Source organism: Aplysia californica, unplaced genomic scaffold, assembly GCF_000002075.1.
Source record: "Aplysia californica isolate F4 #8 unplaced genomic scaffold, AplCal3.0 scaffold00110, whole genome shotgun sequence".
In the NCBI taxonomy this organism is placed as follows: Eukaryota; Metazoa; Mollusca; class Gastropoda; order Aplysiida; family Aplysiidae; genus Aplysia; species Aplysia californica.
In genome coordinates this window covers 223648-248158 of record NW_004797380.1, presented here as the reverse complement: position 1 = coordinate 248158, position 24511 = coordinate 223648, and the positions used below count along the sequence as shown (strand labels likewise).

The following is a 24511-nucleotide window of genomic DNA, read 5'->3' as shown; positions in this document are numbered from 1 at the left end:
GTCCGATTTTATACTTTAGAATTTTTGGAAATGAATTGATCTTATCATAGGCCTTTCATACATTTTTATTTAACTTTTGTTCAGACTTTGAGATATTGTGTGTATGGCATGGGCTGATATGCAGTGTGAGTGTGATAAGTTATTTTTCATTTCTAAGTGTATAACGATGTGCGTTGAATCTTAAATAAGTTCTGTGATAAAATGAAAAAAAAAAGATTTGTTAAATGTCTCATTTATGTTGAGTTCTTTCGCTTATGAGTTTTTTGTAGTTAAGAAAAAAGGTATTAATTTGTTATGAAATTTTCATTTCTTTTCTTTAGGTATTGACCGTCACATGTTGGGCCTGTATTTGGTTGCAAGAGAGGAAGGCAGAGACATTCCCATGATATTCATGGATCCATCATTTGCCAAGAGGTGAGTTGGATGTTCATTGTTTTTTAAATTCAAGCTTACATGTCGTGTTCACGCTACCTTTTTATACGTTACCAATAGCACCATAATCACACCCCCTGGGGTGGTGCCACTGACTGAAGTGTCTTTGGGTCATTCCCAAAGGGGGGACATTTCTTGTTCATGCACAGTAGAATTGAAAATGGGCTGATTCATCAATGTCACGCTCATAACTGTGCCGGATCTACAACAGGGAACTGCTGCTTTTTCTTTCCTAATCCTTACTATTGTCATTTTTCTTCTACTTCTTTTGTATGTTTGTCACACTCTTCTGACCCACTACTTCTGGGGTGCCTTGATAGTCGAAGCAGACTTTGTGCTGTTGAAGCTAGAGAGGTGAGCAGAGTAAGTCTGATTCCTTGTAAGGACTTCTCTGGTGACATTCACCCCTTGGCGCTCATATGACCGTATGCAGTTGCAAGCGCCGTAAAACTTCTATTAAACTAAAACACCATAACCACACACACACACACACACAAACCCTCACACACACATGCACACACACACACATGCACACACACACACACTCTCACACGCGCGCACATACACACACATACAAACACACCCACACACATACGCATGCACACATGCACATAGACCACCTCAGTGGCCTCTTGGTAAGGAGTCCACTTTGAGAGATGTAGAGGAAGGTTATAATTAATCTTTTAAAAGCACTAAAACTCAATAAAAACGAATTTTTAAAGTCAATCCAAGTGTAAAACTAAAAGATGAACAGACAATAACAGCTAGCAGGGTACGTGCACACAGTCATGTGCTGTTTACGTAAACAAGCTTGAAGTGAGCTAGAAGTTACCGTTCTTACCTCGTTTAATCTGTTGTGCATAGTGACAACAAGCTGTTTACATTTCAGACCATTCATGCTCGCAAAGAGGTCAAAGTCTAAAAATAGTTGCGAATGAAGAACGTTGTAGCAAAGGTGGCCTTGAGGTAATGGTTCTGTAAATAATCTCACAGCTACACACTGTCAAGGTCTAAATTCCTTTGTCTGGTCACCCAAGCTCACAATAAACCACACACTCCTCCAAAATAAGTCAAAATAAAATATTTATAGTCGATTGTAGTTGTTTATTTTTATCTTAAATAAAGACTTTCAATAGATCCAAAGAAACAAAAATTTCACGCAAAGTCACTTTTTTGTTTATCGAGCCTCATAGCTGATAATAGCACACTGCGTCACTCGACTGATATTGAGCGGGCGAGACAGATATAGACCAATGGTTCTCGAAATTCTGGAATTTTAAAAATATGTTTTTTAACTCTGTAGGAGAAAAGAAATATTGTTTAAAGGTGACTGGGATGGAAAGATTAGATTTTAAAAATTAAAGGAAAGGAAATAACAAACCAATCATTTCATGACTTTCCTTATAAGATCTTTTTTAAATTGGTGCATTTTGCATTTATAGGTGTTTTTTATAAAAGCCATTTTCGTTTTTGAAAATAAGTTTTTTCTTTGTGAATTTTATGTCAACAAATTCTTTTTGAATGCATTATATCTGTTCCAAATTACAACTTTCTAGTACAAATTTTGTGCGAAATATTCAGAAAAAAAGTTGTAGATTTTTTTTGGATCACCCTGTATCTTAGTTCATGGATAGATTTCAGTGTCTAGTCTACTTTTCAGACTTAAGCTTCAGTTAAACTAAGTATTGTTATATGAGGCATGTGAATTTACTCTAGATTTTATTGTCCTATCGCACTGTGAACTGTTTTTCTGTTTCTAGTGGCGGAGGAGGCAACTATGTCCTTTCCACATCTTGCATTGGTTATACATCTGTCCTTGGCGGTGTGCTGCCAATGTGCAAGGATGGCTATGGAGTCTTCTATCGCATCAATGACAACAGGTGAGCTGTCACATTTATTACAAAATGTTGAAGGCTGTTATATTTTGAATTTGAATACTTTGAATTCATTATGTGATGGATTTACTGTGTTCTTTAAAAGTTTTGGTTGTGCTGCAAATTCTTGGGGAGTTCTTTTCTTCATTGCCAGTTTCTAAAACTGAGGGAAATAAAAGGTAGTTTCTTTTTTCAGACATATATTCAACATTGCACTTGACTCAACACGTTGTTTTGAAAGGAGTCTCCGTGATGGGGGTGTGAGGGGGTTTGTGTTTTCTCAGACGAGACACCGAGTTGGAAGATCAGACCGAAAGAAGTTGACAATGGCTAAAGCAAAAACGGAGAAAAGATGCTTCGACAGAAGTTGTGAAATGACTCTCCTGCCCTCAGGGTAATTTTACTGTTTGTTGATATAACAGAGGACTGATTATATTCCACAGACAGCTATAAAATGAAAAGGAAAAATGTGTAAAGAATGCTTTATACAGTGATGTCACTTTTCCGCTTTTTTCCGGTATTTTGATCCTGATCCGCTATTTCGTTATTGAGATCGAGATAGATTCTATAGTTTGAAAAAAAACAACCCACACACGCACAACTTGCGTCATTTCTTTCTATGTACACTCATTGTTTTTGTTTGTTTTTCATTTCTCTCTAGGTACACCCATTGCTTATATTTGTTTGTCATTTCTATCTGTGTACACCCTTTGGGTTTCAAATTGATATTTATTTGTTAGCGAGACCGTGGCGCGTGGATTTTCAGCTATTTTCAAAACTGTTGAGTGGTATCCCTGTTTATAGATTAATACACCAGAATAAAGCAGGTGTGCGTTTATATCTCTCTTGTCAGGCTCACATTCTACATCACAACATGGAATGCAGATGAGGAAACAGATAACAAAAAGTTTGGACATTCTTTGACCAAGGCTTTGGATCAAATCAAGGCTTTAGTTGATCAAGGGACAGCATCCTCAACAGCCAGGTTGTAACTGGATTCTTTACAGCTCAAGGCAGAGATGTCGCCTTATATCTTAAACTTTTTTTCTCTTTTGCATATGTTCTGTATAAGTACAAGTTTTTTGTTTCATGGTATTGTAAGACATTAAGTAGATCAGTGTGTTTTTTTAAAGTTTTGGTACTTTTTTATATCAAGTGATATTCTCTTGTTTGTTTTAAGTATTGTACCAATAGAGGGAAGAGAAAGTAGGAGAAGAGGAATGCACTAGAGGTTTTGACCTTCCTTTTCTAACCATTTTTACAGAACATTTGTATGCTTTTTGTTGTGGAGGTTAATATGACGAAATATGTATCAACTGCGTCTCCTATTTTCAGTGCTCCCCCTCCAGACTGGAGTCTATCCCTGTTTGAGCAGAACATTTGTTATTTGAACTTTTGTTAATTGTTGACTTGGCAAATGTCAAATACTTTCCATTAAAAGAAAATGTCGTTTTCCTTTGGGAAATAAAGTGCTTATATACGGTAGATGTTTTCATTTGAAACTGAAAACGTATAAGGCTATTAATGTTTGTTTGCATGAACACATTGGCTAACCTGTATATATAGTAGTGTTGGCTGTAGCACAAATATGAAATAATGTTAATATGAACTGAGCAGTGTGGAACAAGAAGAATGACATAAATATATATGATTATTGTCTGGTAATGCTGTGACCATTATGACTCGAGTTTCTGTGATTTGCAATTTATCTTGTCTATCGGCCATGGGAGGACAACATGTTCAAGAACAGCATGATCTCAACTGCAGATGTGTGCAACTATTAATGTAGACTTTCGCTCAAACTTGTAGCTATTGGTCCTCATCAGGTTGGGTGTAGGTGCAAAGATAAATTAGAATGGAAATTTAATTTTATTGGTAAGTGGTTTTTAGTCGTGAACTATTTTCGCTATGAATACTCCCGTGATTTATACTTTTGTCAAGAACAAAATAGGATATGTAATAATGATATATTTGCATAAGTGTGCTGTATGTTGTGAAAACCGATTGATAGAATCAATTTTTTAAATATTTTACTTTTCATGTAAACATTCCAAGGAAATAAGGGTTTATTGTACAAAAGGAGAATGTTCAAGAAATTTCAAAAGTTTGTATTTGTAAGATTTTTGGCTGTCTGACAAATGAGCTCCGTTTTTTTACCTGATTTTCTTGATCAAGCGAACTGAGGGACCAGTTATAAACTATTATTTGTCTAAATATCTTTATCCTTTATGTCGTACCTACCCTTTATTAGAAATCATGATGGAAAAGGGAAGTATCTTCATGTTGTCTGTTGTAATTTTTTTTTTTTAATTGTTTTATTTTGTTTGGTTTGGGGGATGTATGGAAAACTAAACACAAAAATCAAAGGAGGATATTTAATCATTCGTGAAATTTAGCATTTTGTTGTACATATCTGACAATATAACTGATTTTATGGATAGAAATTTGATTTAAAGTATCCTGGCTTACTATATTATAGTGTTCTCAGAGATTCTTTGTTAGCTGGATGGTTAGTGAAATATCACCTCAGAATGTCCAAATACCTGGTGAAGTGAGCAGAGGTTGTTTTGGGAGAAAGTTTGATGTAAGTGCAACTGACGGGCCCTAAAACAGTTCTAGAATAGAGTTCGAGGACCTACTTTTGTATCTCTGAGAAAGAGAGACACTGATGTCAGATATTAGATTTTCTCATGTAGGTGCATTGTCTTGTGATTATTAAAGCAAAGGTCTTATTTTTAGCTCACCAATACAAAGATGGAACTTTTGTATTGCAAAATTTTGTTTCTTTATTTTTGTACTGGGTAATTTCTATTGTTATGGATTTTGCCTAAGTGTTATAAATCATCTTTTCACACGTTATACGCATAATTTGGTGCTGCATTTAAAAAAAATAAATTCAGAAAGGCTTTATTAATGATCTGCTTTGGACCCTGCATTTACTGCATTTATTACTTCTTACTTTGATTTTACAGTAATTTTTTAAAGGGTAAACTTGAGCGCTTAAAAGAGTAGAGATTGATGATGCATGGAGACGAATGGCAACCCTTAGATAGGGTTAGAAAGCGGTTCATATCCTGTCAGTTATGATGCTTCAAAGAACAAGAAAAATTCACATCTTAGCTGTTGCATGCTACAATTTTTTTGTTTTTTGATTAAAAACTTGCTGGCAGTAGTGGTAGGTCATTTTCTCATCTATTCCCATCTATTCCCATCTATCTGGGACTCTCTCCCACAACTTTTGAAGGATAAAAACAAAGGCGGAGGCAAAATTCAAGATTCATGAACATGTTTCAAGAAATGTCTTCTTGATAGTAAGTCCTTCTTCAACCTTCTTCATAGTACTCTAATGTTCTTCATGCGGAGTGCATAATCATCATCAATTGTGCTGTGATAGTATGAATGTCTGTTTATATTGTGGCGTTAATCTAAAGAGCATATAACATTCATGGATGTGTATTTTGTATTGAGAAAAAGGTATTGTTAAAATGCGTAGAGCTATATTGTATTGGAGCGGGGGCTATAAAAATTGTCTAGATTATAAAATAAATTACAAACATTATTATTATCATTATTATGACCCGACAATGCTGTGATGAAATAGTTCAGTTGTTGCCCCACTTTTGCGGCCGTGCTCATCACATTTTTCGGGAACAGGAAAGATACAGACCACTTGATCATATTGATTATAGTACGGATATACCCCAATTTCCTTCCAAATCAAGCTCTGCTTTGTGGTATTGGTATGTATGGAGACGAAGGTTTTGCACTTTGTGCTCTGTGTAGGGGGGAAAGTGTTAAAAGTGGTGGTTTACAAATATCAAATAAACCTTGCAAAATATAAGATTGTTCAACACTGAAATAAGAGAATGGCAAGAAAACGTTGGTTTTCTTTGACAAGTGCAGTGTCTCACAGGCTGAAGTAGACTAGATGTGTCTTTATGAATTGCAACTTTTGTCACAGCAGTAGCTCTGTGGCTGGTATTAATGCTCTTCTTAGGCTTACGCATTAAGGGGAGGAGCGACCCTTGATTTTTCAGATTTTGGGTCAGGCTATGCAAATTTTATGTTGGCTGATTTTTGAAGATCAACCAGTTTTTTTGGGTCTAAAATTAGCATGGAGACAAATGAGAAAGTTTTTATTCTCCTCGTAAATTGCCTTTGAAAACATGAGGATGGGTTAATATAGTGAATTTTCACAATAATTGTCGTCTTTCACAAAATTTAATTTTGACATGAAACTTTCAGGAAACAGCTGGGAAGACTGCCATCAATGTAACAGAGAGATATTTGTGGAAACAATAACTCTTTTCCTTTGGCAAGCGATTACGCAACCTAAATTTAGAAAAAAATGTTTTTTATACTTTGGGAAAATTCTCATATTTTTTTCTCTTTTGCACGTATTGCAAAAAACTTGCTGTTACTCTGATAGGTATACTCTCACCAAATTTGGTCAAGTTGGGTCGGTAAATAGACTAGCCTTAGGGATTTGAAATTCATTGTTTATTTTGAAGATGGCGGCCGTTTCCATAGCAACATCTGTAGCTATGCCAAAATAAAATTGCGTATCAAGAGATTTTACTATGCCTAACTTAAATGTGTACTTAGATTTGATCGTGGGCAACAAACATAGAGAATGGTCCTCAAGGCAAGGGTAGCTCCTCCCGTTACAGTCTATGTTAAAGCGCAAGAACAGTGTGTAATGGTTGAGCTCATTGTGAAATAATAGATTTGTTGTTACTTTGTGTACTTATGTATTTATTTTAAAGATTTTGGATTCTTGCTCGTAATCAAAAGTAGGTCTTTGTTATGAATATTCTGCAACTTTAATTTTGTTATGCTTTTATCACCTTTTTATTTTTTAACACATTTCACATCTGTGTCTGTGGTGCAAGATTAATAGTTTCTGTCTTTCTGCTGGGATGCACGATTCTGCTCAGCCTGAGTTGGCTATGACACAAAGGGTTGAACAAGTCTGCCTCCTTTTGATCGATAAGACATGTAGATTTTTCAGACTAAGATGGGAAAACAGTTGTGTATATATTATAAATAATTTAATTTATATTCAGTCCATCAGGGCTCATGACATTTGGAGTAAATGATGACAGGCTCTCATCTTATTTTAATTTTTAAAAATCTTATTATAAATTCACATTGTGTATGGTGTTCTTCATCGTTGTTGTGCATGATTATACAAGATTTTGGTGTTTCTGTTACCATGCTCTTTTTGTTGTTGACTTTCTTTTAAAAAAAATTAAACTCTACTCCTGGAAATTGCAGTCTGTTGTTGCTCTTGGTTAAATACACCACCTTGGTCAGATAAGATGCATGTATGCTAACTCTGGCTTGCAGGGAAATTGGACTCTGTTGTTGGCAATTTTAGGAAAAGTGGGTTATGAGGTTCAGGATGGGGTGACAGAATTTCACTCTGAGGAAGTTTGGCAAGTGCCATTTTCTCCACCCTTTTCTCCGTTGTAATTTGTTGCCTTCACCAAACCGTACGTGGGGGCTATTGTGTTGGTGTATACACTCCTTGACCACACTCTTTCTTGCTGCAAAAGTCAAGTGTTTGAAAGTAGCTTTGTCTAGCACTCAAAGAACACCTACATTTGATCGAGGGCAAATATCTGAATACCAGTCTTGGTGCTTATATAACTGAGTTGAAAATAGGCTGTAAACAGTGAAGCAAACCAGTCATCAATATATTCATCCTGCATGAAGTATGAGACTCCTCCTTTTTTGTGTTTATTACTCTCTTGTGACACTTTTAATCTTCTGCACTTATGACCTTATTGTGTTGCAAGTGCGGTAACACTCTCACTACAACGAAATATGAGCAGAAGGTAACATGTCCACTAGAAGAATGAAACCATTGAAGAAAAGCTGGTTAAGTGTACATTTGAAATTAACAGCATCATAATTAGAGTCAAAAAGTACCTTGATTCATCGAAAGAGAATGGAGAGGGTTGTAATGTTAAAAAGCATGTGTCATTTCTGGAATTATGGCAAACCAACTGCTTCATCTCCACACCCCTCCCTCCCCAGTCTTCACTGTTCTATTCTTTTTTTCTAAAACTGTAAGAGGCTGGATCACTTGAGAATACAGAACACTAAATTGTTGTATTTAAAGTTTGAATACAATAATTATTCATTGGCTGTGGGATTTTTTAAAAAAGTGTCTTGTTAAAATTTTATAACAATACAAAGAATCAGCAATAAGTCGGGAACACATTGGGGATTTCCATTTGTGCAGCTGTGAACCTCCACTGAGCTCATTTTAAAAAAGTGGGGATACAAAACGAACAGCTCAATCCTGGAGTATTTTATAAGGATACACAGATATCTTAACTCTTTATCTCCGGCAAGTCGCTCCCTTCAGCTCGCGGTCGGAACCCCTGTGCCGGTAAGCCGCAGGCACATTCCTTTACGATGACTTTTGACATCAAATTACTTTTCAACAATTGCCAAAAAAAAACAGGTCTCTTTTACCGGGAGTTCATTCGTTAGATAAAGAACTATCAAAACAGGTTCACTTGTTTTGATTTAATTACCTTTTTAGTTACGTTTTTGTCATTTTTAGATTTAGTACCAAAAAAAGGGCCCTGGCTTAGTGGGGTTACCCCCCTCGGAGATGAAGAGTTATGCAATTGAACAAATTTATGAAAATTTGGCTCTGCTACGTTCCTAGGAATATTGAACATTACCTTCGTTTTATTTAAATCTTGAGATCTGAAGGGTATGTGGTTTCTTCTAAAAAGTGAAGTAAAGGTCGGTGCCTCCAGAACTATATATTGTCACCGCTCTAGCAAAATGGCACATCTCATTCTTGCTACTTTTGAGATAAATGGAAAAAACTGTTGAACGAGATTATTTATCATCTTGGAAAAACTTTTGTGACAGTCAGCGCATTTTTATTTTTGTTTTACCAAAATGTATAAAGTACCACCAAACAAAATAAAAAGCTAGTCGCATTGCAATTCTTGAGTTATGCCATTTTTCTTGTGCAGTGACAATATAGAGTTTAGCGAGCACATAGCAGACATGCTATTTCAGGCCCTGAATCTTTTTTTTTTACAAGTATATTCTTTGTATTTAAAACATGTAGGTGTTACATAGTGAAATTCATACATTATAACGAAAAGATTTTTGGTTCCTGCCAATTTCACCATGCGCATGTTAGACTGTACACATAGTTATATTATATCCCCTAACTTGATTTGGAAACCTTGTTCAAAGTTCCTGTTCCAAGAAACAAACGTGTTGGACAGTATTAACGGGAAATAAACCAGGAGAAATCACAGTTCAGGGAAACATTTATTATGAACAACTTTAGCAGCAAACATTCAAATCAATCTTACACAGAAAGCAACCAACACCATTGCAGTGGTCCTCACAGTATTGCACTAAAGAAAAATGGTGATGACAAGCAGATAATTTTACATTGAAAAACATTTTGTAATGTTTTTACACAGCATAAAAGATAATAACAATATTATTTGAGGAGGCGGGGTAGGAAGTGAAAATGGGAAAACTATACTAAGATGTCAAAATGTGTAAATAACTTACTTTCGTAAAGCCAAAGATACATAAATTTGAACTAAAGACCGAAGGGGTACAGGGCATCCCAAAAATTACTGGATCCTTGAGAGATGGAGGCTGTACACATAACATAGTAGGCCCAACTGCCCAAACTAACTAAAGTAGCTGGTGGCATAATAAAAAACAAAGACTGGCAGCCTCAATAAGTTTTGGCAAAATTTCATATTTCGTCAACATTTCAAAGAAAATAAAATAAAGAGCTGTCGCCTTGAAAGCTGAAAACTGCCTAAACGTTCAAGAAACAAACAGCACTGTTGTTCGTCATATTGCAGAAAAACTCCAGAAACCAGCATTTTGTTCAAAGAACATAATTGTGGCCGTATATCAGGCAGTGTCCGGTCTCTCTTGGACCAGGACTAATTTATATAAAGTTAACATTGTAAAAAGCAATGTTTATGCTCTACTAAAATTTAAATCATTGTCACATAAATGAAGACCATCCCATATGAACGACAGTTTCCTGCAGCAAGGTACTTTACACAACCTGAACAAAACAGCATCTTGAAATTCAATTGTCTCACACCATGCCTTATCACATTTTCTTTCCCACACTGCAGCTTGTGCTTACTCTTTCTCTCTTGCCCTCCTTCAGTCACAATGTCTATTTTCTCTCCTTTATTCTTAGCGACTCTTTTTTCCAGTCTCTGTCCCAGTCCCATTCAGTGTAGCCTACCTTCTTCGAATTTCCCATTAACTCAGTCTTGTGTAACATCTCCTTTTCAATATGTTAGTTTACTAATCACTACTTCTTGCCTCTTAGGTCACGTTCCACTATTTCCCTTTGGCTATTGTGTTAGATATATATAATCAAAGGAGCAAATCTCATTCAAAGTATCCACACCAATGAATGAAGCAAGGTGATCAACACTTACATTTTTTGCACACAAGCTATCAAAACAATATGAAGGCAGTCCTCAGACACAATGACATCTATCTGCATGTTATTTGGTCATAGAAATAGTACTGAGAAAGGGAATATTAAGAACCCTCAGTTTGTACTGCCTACTTAACATTCACAATGCTGGAAACAGCAACACTATTTTTAAGACAATAATCTCAAGAATGAAATAATAGGGATAATCTAACAACCCTCCCCCTTGGCAGAGCAACAAAAAACCCATTTTGAACCTTAAATGTGTCACAGGATAACAGAAAGCTGGAAGAAAATAATGTGACTTAGGGAGGCAGTATCACAAGGCATGGCCTCAAGTCCAAGAAGGACCACAGTTCAAAAAATATATATATAGAAGAACTAATGGATACATTTTTAAAGAACATTTTATTTCTTCTGAGCTTGTAACTCCAACTGTGTGACATGCTCATCCCAGAGAATAAACTGCTTGGACAGAAGAGAAACCTGGAGCACAGTTAAGGAAATAAATGCAATGTTTACACATTTCAATACAAAGACAATAAATTGAAAAAACTGAAACCTAAGTGGTTGTTAAAAATTATTATAGTATCAATAACGCAGGAAGTTAAAATTGTCTTTTTCAATGAGACTGATGATCAGCAAGCTTGACTTAATCAAACCCATTCCCTTGGCCTTGATGTTTATTCAGTGTACCTGGTATGTTATAAGTCCAAAACAATCGCTAAACATGTTACAATTATTTGTTCATGGTTATGACAAAGGAATTGTTAATCCAAACCAAAAATCCCAATGATTGCCCAACTCTCTACCCATAATTCATAAGGATCAAGTCTAGACCACTGTTCTTGTCAAAGGATACAATATTGTTGTAGGCATTCAGCAACCTTCTCGTCTCTTCAGACATAGTGGCCAATGCATCCTGGAGAAAAAGACAGAGGAAAATTTTGAGCACACAATAAAATGAAGTTTGTACTGGAAAAGCACTTCATCTTTTATTCACTTTGGTGGAAAAAGTACAACCAAAGTCAAGTCAAAGGTGAGTCAGACCCTCTCTCCCATCCTGATTTGAGGGATCAAAATTGAGAATCCATCCAGACAGGCTTAACCCTATTTCTGTCAGTGGTAAACTTGCATTTGTCAGGGAAAAATCTTAGGAACAAGGGTGCACCTTTAGACGCAAGAAATAAGTACATGATAAAAATACAAAGACCTGAAAACTATATTTGGAAAGCTCTTTCCTGCAAGTAATATGGTTAAAAACAGTCATGAAAAAAGATACGTTCTAATGGAAATCCATCTCTGATGAGATGACCAAATATGCCAGCTATAGCAAGTTGTCCACTTGATATTCAAGGCAGACAACCACGAAAGTAGAGACCTTGAACAATCTATGCGGTAGCCAATTGATGTCCACAAGACTGGAGTACATCCTAAAAAACCCTCATTATTTAGAATATAAGTCAAATGAGAAAAACATTTTCATCCTCCACCTTATAACATATTCAGTCCTGCTCTAACGATCACCTATCCAAGACAATCACCTGCACAAACAGCCACTTTCCACTCATCCCTCCCTCCCCCCGACCTTGTGTCTTGACTTCATTTCAATGACACTGTCAAAGAGGACCACCCGTCTAAGAGGACCACTTTTCCCTTGACCACCGGCAGGTGTCTTGGACAGGTCCGACTATACAGTCACCAATACAGCGGACTGTCTTGTCAGCTTAACACTTAAAAACAGCTGACATGTGAAAAATCACCTCAAACTGCACTACAAGAAAAGGGAAAAGTTTATAAAGCATCACAGAAATATTTAAGAGAGTTTACCTGCTGGTCGATTTGAACTTGGCTCAACGTCTGCAGATTTTCTGTATACTTTGGCACGGCTGTGGAATGAGAACGAAATATATCTTGATGAATAATTACTCACTTCGTACATTCAGATGTTTGCTGCTGCAAATGAATCATAACGGAAACAAGAGCTTGAAGCATAAAAAGCCTTGACAATGAACAACAAGCTTAGGTTTACATGAATACTTCTATGTTGAAAAGAACACAACTGATTCCAATGGACAATTTTATTTGCTTTGTATGCCAAATTCATGATCAAGAGCCAGGTGGTTTTTAGCAGAACAGAGTTAGAATTTTATATCGTGAGAAAGAAACTTCACATCAATTTGTATAGAGGGGTGAATTGAGCATCAACATCTACTGAAGAAATAAACTCCTGAAGTATTAGAGTCGAGTCCAAAGAGTGATCCAATATTATTTTGTTTCACTTCAGGCCACAGAAACCAAATTAAAAAATATCTCTACGGTCTAACGGCCTCAAAGACACTTTACATATGCTACTTTGTAACGTAATTGGAGAGTACAACCCGCTAGAAGAACTCGGATTTGAACAAATATCAAAGGTATAATATTTATTTTATAGCATTGGCATGCAATACGAACAAAAACTGAAAATATCAAGGCTTGCGTTTTGAGCAGCACTAAAAGGTTGCGTGGAATGAACAATGAGCAGGGGCAGTGGCTAAAGCTGTTTTTTTTAAGTCTTTGATTTTGAAATGAGCAGCAACTGAAGGACATTCACAGCTCTTGGGGCTGAGCATCATGTTAGCTGATACCGGTACATGAAAAGCAGGATGGGAAAGAAACCTGGTGGAAAACAGTAACAATCAAAAGCTGAAACACTTTTGGCACCTGCTTGAGAAAATATTCCTGAACAGAGAACATGTCCAGGAGGTGGTCAAGGATGCCATGTCCACAAGGAGAAGCAGTTGAAGAGGAAGAGGAAAATATCACACTTTTACATTCAGTCATAGCCCCTATAAATGACATCAAAAGTAGTTAAACTTAGTACTAAAGACCCCTGAATGCAAAACACCTAATTTTCCAGCTCACTTGTCAAAAAGTATGTTGACTCTGCCCCCCCCCCCCCCCCCCAAAACCCTGCCAAACCACAAAGAGTGCTGTTGGATTTTGGACAAGTAGATACTGTGATGTATCTGTCAGGGAGACATACTAACCCTCAATGAAGTGGATTCTGCACAGCAGAACACAACAAAAGTGTATGAATGTCAAATTGTATTGCAATGTGTGAAAGAAGTGAACCGCAGTGTATGAAACAAGTCCTACGTGAGACATCGGTGAAATCCGGCACTCGTCACATTCTAATAATATCAAAGAAACCAACATTTTTCTGCGCGTCTTGCAATTTTTATTGAATTTTTTTGGGGGGGCTCAACAACTTTCATGTTTGTGTAAAAACACAATTCTGTGTGGATTTTACTGAAAAATGTTGATTAACTCTATGCCGGGGCCCTACTTTGATACGAAATCTAAAACTGACATATTTGTCACTAAATTGGTCATCAAATCAAAACAAGTAAACCCATTTCGATAATTCTTCATGTAATGAATGAACTCCTGATAAAACAGACCTCTTTTTGGCAATTGCCAAAAAGTAATTTGATGCCTAAGTCGTTGTAAAGGAATGCGCCTGAGCCGCTTGGCTCACTGGCACAGAGGTTCTGACCGCGAGCCACTGAGAGTGGCTTGCCCGAGATAAAGAGTAAGAGACACAAAAAAGTAAATTAACAGTTCCCAAGCACTCTCAAACTTTGCGAGCCATCAAACTTTGGCCACCATTTTCTTGCTAATTTTACCTCTGAAACCAGGCCACTCCCATCTCCTTCAATCGCAAATATCTAGACTTCTATTCAAGATGGATGGATATTTTTTGCCACAATAGCAAGACAAATGAAGAAGCTTTTAGATGAAACCAATAACTCCACATGCCCAAAAATTGACAAGTGTCCGGATTCCACCACGTTGTGATACATATTTTTATTGCACTGATGTTTAAAAAGTGCATGTGCCCTGCTTTTTCTTTTCTGTCTCCATTGTTTTCAATACTTAACATCCAACCAATGACCAATTTAGTCACCTGTCAAAAGGAACAAGGAAAAGGTCTATACATTTATCATCATCATCATCCCCTGGCAGGATAGGCTACATACAAGCTCCTTCCATTTATCTCTGTCCTGGGCCATCCTTCCAAACTCGATATTTATCATCATAATGATGAAATTTATTTTCAAAAGCATTATTCATGAACAATGTAAATACATTTTTGTTCACTCATGTTCTAAAAATGTGTTTCCAATCTCAAACTAAAATGGATGAATAAAATTAGTGTGCACATAGCAAAATTGGTGGGATGTAGAAATCTTTTCGTTATGTATGAATTTCACAACATACATTTTTTTAATACAAAGAAATACATGTCCAAGAAAAAAATTTGGGACCTGAAAATATGCTTGCTATGTGTGGGTTTCATTATGTACATGCTAGACCATGAAAAGGATTTGATTGAAAGTTGGATCCCTTGAAGATGAAAAGAGGGTTAATATTAAGTCCAAAGGACAGAACAACCATAACGTCTTTTAACAATGAAACTATAAGACCTAGATCTATATGGAGAAAGGCATTTGGTCAAAAAGTTGAAAGTTGCAATTCTTAGTGACGGTTTTAAAAAAGCAGATTTGTGAACACCTCACCTTGAACGTGTTCACTGTTCACATGTTGCTGTTTTTCTGAGAGTTTCTGGTAAAGAGCAGCTTGCTTCTCTAAAAATTCAGATTCTGTGGAGCATAAATTATAAATAATAATTAAAGCTAAAATAACACAGATAAAAGGAACTTTTAATTTGCTCAGTCAGCGCTTCACAGTATTCTTAGCTTATATTTCCTCCTAGTTCATTAGTCATAATTTGATTTAAAAACTCATTCATACAGAGGCAGCATTCATTTCAATAGACCTAGAAAAGTAGCAAGCTTCAAAACCTTTCCAAGGTCAAAATCAAACTGTTCATAAAAATAGCACTGCAATATATATAATTTTAAAAAATAAGAATAGATCTCTGTGCTAGGCTGCAGTTTGTATTCATTTGTTTCTGACACAAGTAGGTATATAAATTATGTTAGTAACTAGAAAACTACAAAAAGTAAACAGTGAAGAATATAAATAGATTTTTTACAATTTCCACCTGCATTTGTGGTATTGTGGTTAGGTACTTCACCATTGAACGCAAGACACCAAAGTTCGATACCCGGGTGGGGAGGATTTTTATTAGGTATCTCGGTCTTTCTGTTGAGATTTTGTATCCCTTTCTGCTCGGGTTGGCCCTGACAGGCAGTGTTGAAGCCCGCAACCTAAACTGGGGGCTCCAGTGGGTAAGTGAGTAGTGAGTTTCAGTTTAGACTCAAGTAATGTCAAGCAAGTGTTGGTGACATGGGGATCAGATGGGTGGTCACTGGGGTGTGTCCTTGAGCAAGACACGACAACCCTAGTTCAAAATACAGGGCGCTGCACAGTGGCGACCGACAGTGGCATGGTTGTAAACTGTTGTGTATTTGTGTAATATTGTGTATTTATGTATGTATTTATTCATGTATTTATGAATGTTACACATTTATAATTATGTATTTATGTATGTTTTTTTTCGCCGTTGTAAACCAAAGTGCTATTCCGGGATAAATAAAAGTGTGACTTATTATTTCTTATGATTATTATTTATATAATTGTGTGGATAGGGGCGTAAAAACACCCATATCGAAATTTTTAAAAAAGTTAAATGCAAGATTGTTACAAGATAAATGGACAGCAGTACCAAAAATCTGACCTGAAAGGATAGTCTCTTCCCTTGCATCATCAGATAACATCATTTCATCTGTGTATCGATGATCCAGGTATTTCTTCAAATCAGGCACTGGAACAAGGAATCATGCTCATGATAATAGCAATTTGAAAACATTACTGACCTAGTTGATCTTGTTTCTCTAAATTCTTCCCTAGCTTTTCAGAGAGGTCCTCACTTCTCTTGACAGATACAAGGATCGTTAAGTCGGTAGGGTTCATTTTGGTATGGCAATAGTTCTGTTTCTAATGTATCACATGCTATAGCATTGAGATTCATAAAGTAGCAGAGTGCTCACTCACTTCCCCTTCCTTCCCCCCCCCCCAAAAAAAGGTGAAAATGACAAAAAAAACCCAGCTTTATTGGCTTAAAGCTATATGCTCTAAATAAGGTTTTCTACTTGGAAGTACTGCTGGTTTCACAACTGTTATTTTATTTTTTTTTAACGACTAAAACCTAATATTTTGTTCTGTCATTTATTCATAGGAAATACAAAGACTGCTGGAAGCAATGGACTAATGGTGCAAAATACAAATTAGCAGTGGTTAAGAGATACACTTTTTAAAATAAAGTTTGTGAAGAAAAAAGGAACAAGAAAATAAATAACTATGACTAAGTCCAGAATTTTGAGCATGAGAACAAATTATCTGAAATTTTCATCAAAGTCAGAAAAAAAAGCAACTTACATTTTTCATACAGTTGTGCAGCTTTCTTCTTTCCAGCCAGGGATGTGTTAATTTTTGCTTGAACTTCCAAAAGACTGTCAATAATCTATATGAAAAGGGTAAAGATGGACGTAAGTATTTGGTAGTACCTTCTGAGATATGGCACAGCAAAGGACAAGACAATAAAGCACAAGAAAATAATGAAACATTTCACAGTTGACATAAAGGCATGCCATGCTCATTCATGGAATCCCAAGCTAGGAGTACAGAATTAAGATAACAATGGGCACAGATACGTACAAGTGGCTGAAGCATTGCACAAAGAATTATATCACAATAGGACATAGGCTTAACCATTGAAAAGCTAAGCAGAAGAACAAAAAAAACAACAACCAGTCCTTCCCAATCTAAAGAAGTTCCAAAAATCCTTCCACATTTCAAGAAAACTATTGAAAAGCTAAGCAGAAGAACAAAAACTAGTTCTTTCCCAACCTAAAGCAATCAAAGAATTCTTTCGAACTTCAAGAAAAAGTATTCCTCAATACAGCAACTGCATACAATATTATTTGAAAATGCAGGAAATTAAATCTAGGTGCTCAAATTAACAGGGAGATACTCAATGCAGTCGTCACTAGAATTGCCATTCATTGATTAGTATTCCCTGATAAGTCAACTGCTGGGTTCATCTCAGTCTTTTTTTTTTCTCTCCATATTTTAGAACTTGATCACATAACACAAGACTATGATACGATGCAATAAATAGTTAAATGTCAACTTCGAGTACAACGCAGACACCACAAAAATACCTCACCTGTTGTTTCTGCTTTGAATTCTGAAATGAATGAAAGTGAGGATGCTTTCAAATCAATAAACTCCATGCAACAACAAAAATGAAATTATTGAAATAAAAAAGTACATCCATAAACACTGAAGTTATTGAGAAAGGGATGACAGGGAAAGGCAAAAGCAACAAAACAGTGCATAGGCTATAGCAATTCTCCTAAGTTCACAAAAAATAAAAATTTAATTTTATATATTTTATACCATGCTTAGGAAGTGTTATCACTTACCATTAGATTAGAGTGAATGAGTACAAAGTTAAAGGAGACAAAGGAACGTCTAAATTATGCTTGTATGCATGTAAACCAGCTTTCAAAGATCTTACACTTTTCAGGGAGAGGCATCAGCTTCCATTAAGCCTCTAAATTTTTTATCTATTTCTGCACACTTCTGCACGATATTATACTTATACCATAACAGCTCTTAAAATGATTTTTTGTTCAAAAAATAAAAATACACATTTTGTGTCAAATGTCAAGATCAAATATTTTGACTAAAAAAACTGAAGGGCAACTACATGACATAAAAACAAACTGTGGAAGCACAAGCCAATCTTTGAATAAGTATCTGTTCATCAGCAAATCATGCAGCCACCATGCCTTTGTGAGACAGGGAGTGCATTCCACTTCTTAATCTTACTATCAGCGGTTTACAAAAATATTTCCAATATTTGAAGACAATTCATTTCCTACTTTTTCATTCGAAACTAAGTGCAGGATAAAAAAAGAAATATATTATGGAATGCAATTAACACAGAATATGATACATCCACAAAAAAAAAGAGCAAAAACACCTTGGTCTAGGGAAAAACAAAATTATACAGCACTGTGAAGAAGTGGCACGCTTCGTAAACATCTACCTTAAAACTAACATAGGAAGATCACAACAGATTTCATGGATAAGGATAAAGCACAATTCGACAATCATATTTACGCTTTTCAGCTTAAAAATGTAAAGATAAGAGTACACAGAGAGAAAGACAGACTCAATGTAATGATATGCACCATAAAATGTTGGGGACAGACAGCTTTTTAAGAGGAAACTGTTGGTGATAGCCATGTGGCTTTCCAAGCGACCACCCCCGACCGTAAATTTATTGACGACATTAGAATCATAGATCTCTACATTCAGAGAAACATTTCTCTTGTGATTCATTGAACAAGTACGTTATAAGTTCTTAGCGAGCAGCTGATTAAACTTACTTGACTAATCTTTAATCCTATAGAGGCTTATCAAGTGTTTTACAGCATTCACGCGTGTTGCGCATCATAGTCATAGGCCTAGGTCTAACTAAACATTACATGCAGTCACCCAAACACCAGTCAGAAACCATCTCTCAAAGATGCATTTCCAGTGACCAATCAAAAAACATTTTGTTACCCAACACCACCCCCCAACATTTCACCGACCAGTCCTAGACCTACGTACTGTCTGTGGAAAGTTGGGTGTAAAAACGCTGTCCATCACTCTTTGTTCGACGTGAGGGACAGTTTTACCAAATATCTAGGCTTGTCCTATGTAAGCTGAGCAGGTTGGAGTGAAAATTTCCCATTTTCAAGCTTTACATGTCGCCATGTTTCACGGATTGGAGCGAGCGCTTTGAGGGAGTAACCGTGCGTTTGTACATCTAAATTATATAGTAAAAAACCCGTTACATGATGAAAGCGTGGGTTTGAACGGAGTGAATAGCATGCGTTTAGGCGGCAGGGACCATCATACATGAGCATATCTTCCAAACCTACTTCATTTCATACTGAGCCATGCCACTTGCTATGCTAAAATCTTTCAAAAATAGTCACAAAGATTATACACTCAAGACGTTCTTCTGCAACAGTTAAAATAAAGCTTGTGGCAGGTTTTAAAACTTACATTTTGAAGGGTGTAATTGTAAAGGTACACTCTCATTTGCATTAAAGCAGAGCAGAAATGTCAATCTTTTTGTTATGTGGTTTCACTGGACATATTAGCACTTAAGCTTAGAATATGATGATGATCTTGCTAGCAGAGAGATCATTGCATGGCTGGACTAAGTAACACTGAACTCCGCCAATTTGACCTTCGGTGAAGTATCCAGTCTGTCTTTACTGTGAGCCACACATCCATCACATATCTCACTACAACCTGTCAATATATCCACCCGCTCAAACCTGGTGGCTCTGCAATTTGGGTATGGTGTGATTACATGTAGGGGGAGGGAGAGTACACTCACTTTTGTCACACGTATTTATAGTCTTCCATGAAAAATGCAAAGAAAGCAATCATTAAGCTGGGAATCAAAACATGCTAATATATAGAACAAATTTGAGAAGCAAAAGTGAAATATTTTATAAATCAAGATAACTTCTGAGAAAAGTGAAAAAAAAACCCTTTTTTTTTTTTACAAAACGAGGCAGCTTGCAAGCTCAGGCAGTGTACATCACAAAGAGTTCATTTTGAAGGAGTCATTCAAATAAAAAAGCATATAACCTTGTTGTAGGTACCACAAACTAAATTTTTAAAGTAGATGTATGTCAAATTTATCTGTTCCATATGAAAGGCCTATATCTCCAGAGAATTTTGATACCATTTTTTAACCTCTCAGACGATTTTTAAGAAAATGGTAGCTGTTTTAAATATGATCAAATTTGTTTAAGTTACTAACAGGCTGCAACCCCAAGTTTGACAGACAGGAAAAGAGTACCAAGTGCATCAAACATCTCCACATTAATAGAGTACAATCACAATAATATAGATATGGAGCCTAATTTTTTTCAAGATTGAGATCATTGCAAATCAGTATTTTATCGCCGCAAACACGATGACCTGTCGTTATTTCGACAAAAACACTGAGCGTTGACCCGGCCGGCGTCGCACCGGCCCCTGTGGCGAGCGCGTCGGCTCTCTACTAGTGCACCGAGCGCTCCCTGCGTGGGGGTCTCATGCTTTCCGAGCTTCGCGGAAGAATTGATGAAAAATATTTCTAAGCCGATTATTTTATTTTAATAGAAAACGAACTGATCTTTCTAATGGTATTTTTTTAGCCGGTATTTTACATATTTCGTGTAAAAAATATGATCATTGAAAAGTTTGAAGGTATTTTTAAAGGCTTTCTATTTAAACGAGGTAAAAAATATACCACGGGAATGCCCTTTCAAAGCTCTACAGTTCTCTGCCCATGAAAAGACGGTATTTAATAATCAATCTTTCCGCAAAGCATTGGATGCATGCGTGTTAATTTTTTAACCGGCCAACCACACATTTAGACCGTGAGGGGCTTCGCTTTCCACGGCAATTCTTCAGCTCCTAATAATCGGACATATAAACAACTTACACTATTGTAACGAGGAAAAGCTGAACTTTTACAATGTGTACAGCATTTGGTGTTTGATAGCGAAAGAGCGAAGTAACAGCAATCTGAATTACCTCGATTTCACCGAAACCATGGGCTCGGAAGGCCACGAATGCCCGTGAGGCTGTGTTTACGCTACCTATTCATTGCACTCTTAAAGTCATTTGACTTGTGTTCCTATGAACGGAATTTCAAACGTTTCTGTCAGAAACTCCTAGAGAGTATTCTGTGGTAGAGGTACGCCATCTTTGGTTGATCATCGACCATGGATATAATAGTACCCTAAGAGTTCATGGTGTTACTGCTGAAGGACGATTGTTGGTGGCTCATGAGGGTGATGCGGGAGTGACAATCCCTGCCACACATGGAGCAGACGTGGCTGGTTGAGGGGGGTATCTCTGAGAGTATATATATTGATATGTGTGCCTTTTGTATGACTCTATTCTATTCTCCATTCCATTCAACTAGATTATATACATTGAACTATATTTGGTCAGATCTCTAATTTATTATATATTTGTATCAGAGTAGGCCTACGTTTGTGTCATGCACTGTGACAGTCACAAATGAAGCCTTCAAAACTGAAGTAATCAAAATTGTGATGTTCCCATTCCTTCCTTTGTTCAAATCAAAATTGATGTACTACAAGCATTATTGACCAATTGGTTATTTCAAAACTAAGCTTTATGTTGTTCCTGCATCCTTGTTAAGTGTAAACAGTGACATCCTGAAGGACATTGTTGTGGGGCACAACCCTTATCCTGTTTTTCCTTATATTTTGTTACATTTTGTATCTAAACTTGTTGAACGCAAATTCGAATTTGAACCTATCTCATAGCTGCCACTCAGGAATTTCAAAAAAGGAGGAAATTCACGCTAAGGTGTAAGCACGCTCTACGAAGGCCAGAGTAAACTAGAGAGATCCAGAAGTATGCTCTCAGAACATCTGTGTTTTTGGAAGGGAAAAGTGTTGTACAGATTTGTTAACCATATGGTACTGAATTAAAATGTATCTATTTGAAAAAAAACCAAGACATTCAAGCATTTGACCCAGTTTGGTGACAAAAAATTCAGTGTTTGTGCAATGATGTAGAGCAGTGTTGGATTATGGAATCAACACCTTTGGCACTGTACGAGATTTCTCTATTGCACCAAACGCAAAGTCGTGCAGCATTGGCTTGTTCAATTTTCTAATGAACTGCTGAAGTTGTACACCGTCTGCTTCTTTCTTAATTCAGCTCCAGTTCCATTTATTTTTGCATTCTGCCTAAATTTCTCTTGAATTTCCGCCATTTTCAAGGACAACTAGGCGCGCCATCATCCCGGTGCTCCATCGACACTGTCCCTCCACAATAAACAACGTGAGACTTCAGCGCCAGGCACAGAACGGAAGTAGGAAGCTACAGGCGGACATGTGCAAGCTGTGTTTTCGTCTCACTCCCGGTTCGGTGTTTTCCGCGGGTAAAAAAGTATCGCAATTTGCAACCGGGAGTGGTCCAGTACAGGAAGGAGGAAAGTAGCCGGAAAAGCTAGTGATAAAGCAACGGTAGCGGAGTTTTCGCTTTTTAGTGGAAAAGTGGTAGCTGTACTCTCTGAGCAAACATTTCACCCTTGCTTTCATCTACTGCAACATTCTTCAAGTTCAGCTCATTGTAACCATTCACTATTTCAGGTGGTCAGGGGTAAACTATTTATAATTCACTCATTGAACTACTAATACAACTTCGAAACCCACACCACTGGATGAATTGTTTTCTTGCACAAAAAGGAAGCAATAAAACTGATGGCAAATATGGCCTTTCATAACAGGAATGTACTTTCTCCATCTTCATTGCCACAAATCAAAGTAAAGGATACAGCTACAATCAATGTGTTTATACACTTTCTCAAAACATTAAATTAATAGACGACAAGGACTACATCTAGCCTCCAGGCCTAGGACTAGGGTGGGGAGGAGAAATTTTATTTGCTACTATAGAGGACAGCCTATAGACTATAGTATAGTAGCTTCAGCCCCCTGACCTCACAAAAACATGAATGGGGGGGGGGGGGGGGGGGGGGGGGTAGGTTCAGGGGGACACGTCCCTCTGAATTTGACCACAATTTTATGTTTTGCAATTAGGCTTGATATCTCTCCATTGGCACGCACGTAAAAAAGTAATGGTTTAGAACCAGACGTAATCGTCAGTGGGGTCAAAACTAGATTTCTAGATTATCCCCAAACGGGACTCGCATTTTTAAGCAGCACCTAGATCTAGATCTACATATATCTAGATCTAAATCTAGTAGTATTTACAAGACATCTTACTAGACGGAAGGACTTCCGTAACGAGCGACCACCCCATCAAACACAATAAAAATAAAGAAGAGGCCTAATCCCAACCCAAACCCTACCACTAGATCTACCCCTACCCCTTGCCCTCAATTCTGCTCTGTCTCATAGTGATCGCTTGTTACGAAAGTCATCCCTACTAGACTATTTGCCTTTTAACTTCAGAGTTAATTAAAATAAATTCAGTTCAATACAGATGAAATCAGGGACGAGTATGAGAAATTGGGTATGACATTTTGGGCACTCCTGTACAATTGTGGTCCCATTTGGGGATACTCGTTTTGACCCCACCAACGATTACTTCTGTTTCTAAACGATCACTTCTTGATGCGCGAGCCGATAGGCCTCTACTCTATGGAGAGATAGCCAATCAAACCTTTAACTTTAAAACATCATATCAATTTATAATCAATGGGGGGAGATGTAGATCTAGAAGTAGAGAGGCAATGCCAGCTTATCAGTAGCACCAAAGGCTTGAGTGAAAGCACTACGATCCTACCCGGTCCTCTGCAGTTGAGAATTTAATAAAAAATATTATAAACCTTTGGATAATCAGCATCTTTTTCCGACTGTCCAAATACTAAAGCTTCAAGACTTGAGACTCTCTGCTCAAGGAAGTCAAGTGCTTCGTAGTCAGCCATTTTGACTCATCAGCAAGCAACTTATTGATTTTTTTAAACCTAAAATAAAAGAATATCACAACTTCGTCAGCATTTAGTTTCGCAGAAATGTGAGTTATGCTGTCCCCGTGGTTTTAGGCATCCTGCATAATTTAGCAAAATTTGATCATTTTTTGCATAATTTCTGATTATTTTACTTTACTATTCTTTGTTAAAATTAACAGAATGGCATAATTTCACATTTTGGGG

General features: G+C 36.8%; 2 protein-coding genes across 6 annotated transcripts in view; one reads left to right on the top strand and one right to left on the bottom strand.

Annotated features, from left to right (window-relative positions):
* The window catches only part of LOC101847483 (peroxisomal carnitine O-octanoyltransferase), a 38497-nt gene extending 30915 nt beyond the window's left edge, over positions 1–7582 (top strand). For both annotated transcript variants that reach the window (XM_013080999.2, XM_005095659.3), the window contains exons 14-16: positions 321–414; positions 2193–2312; positions 3160–7582. In XM_013080999.2, the coding sequence (XP_012936453.1) occupies positions 321–414; positions 2193–2312; positions 3160–3298 (353 nt within the window). In that variant the 3' untranslated portion in view covers positions 3299–7582. The remainder of the gene's footprint in view (positions 1–320; positions 415–2192; positions 2313–3159) is intronic.
* Positions 7583–9598: 2016 nt separating this feature from the next.
* LOC101846806 (dynactin subunit 3) lies at positions 9599–24311 on the bottom strand. Of its 4 annotated transcripts, XM_005095653.3 has the most exons (9): positions 24185–24311; positions 17954–17974; positions 17164–17248; positions 16463–16549; positions 15339–15422; positions 13480–13497; positions 12604–12662; positions 11636–11695; positions 9599–11259 (listed from the first exon to the last, which is right to left on the bottom strand). In XM_005095653.3, exons 1-9 carry the CDS (start codon positions 24281–24283, stop codon positions 11182–11184), a joined length of 591 nt encoding a protein of 196 aa, XP_005095710.1. In that variant the 5' UTR covers positions 24284–24311; the 3' UTR covers positions 9599–11181. The 4 variants fall into 4 exon arrangements, with proteins under 4 accessions (XP_005095710.1, XP_005095711.1, XP_005095712.1 ...); XM_005095654.3 differs by lacking the exon at positions 13480–13497; XM_005095655.2 differs by lacking the exon at positions 17954–17974.
* Positions 24312–24511: the final 200 nt, after the last annotated feature.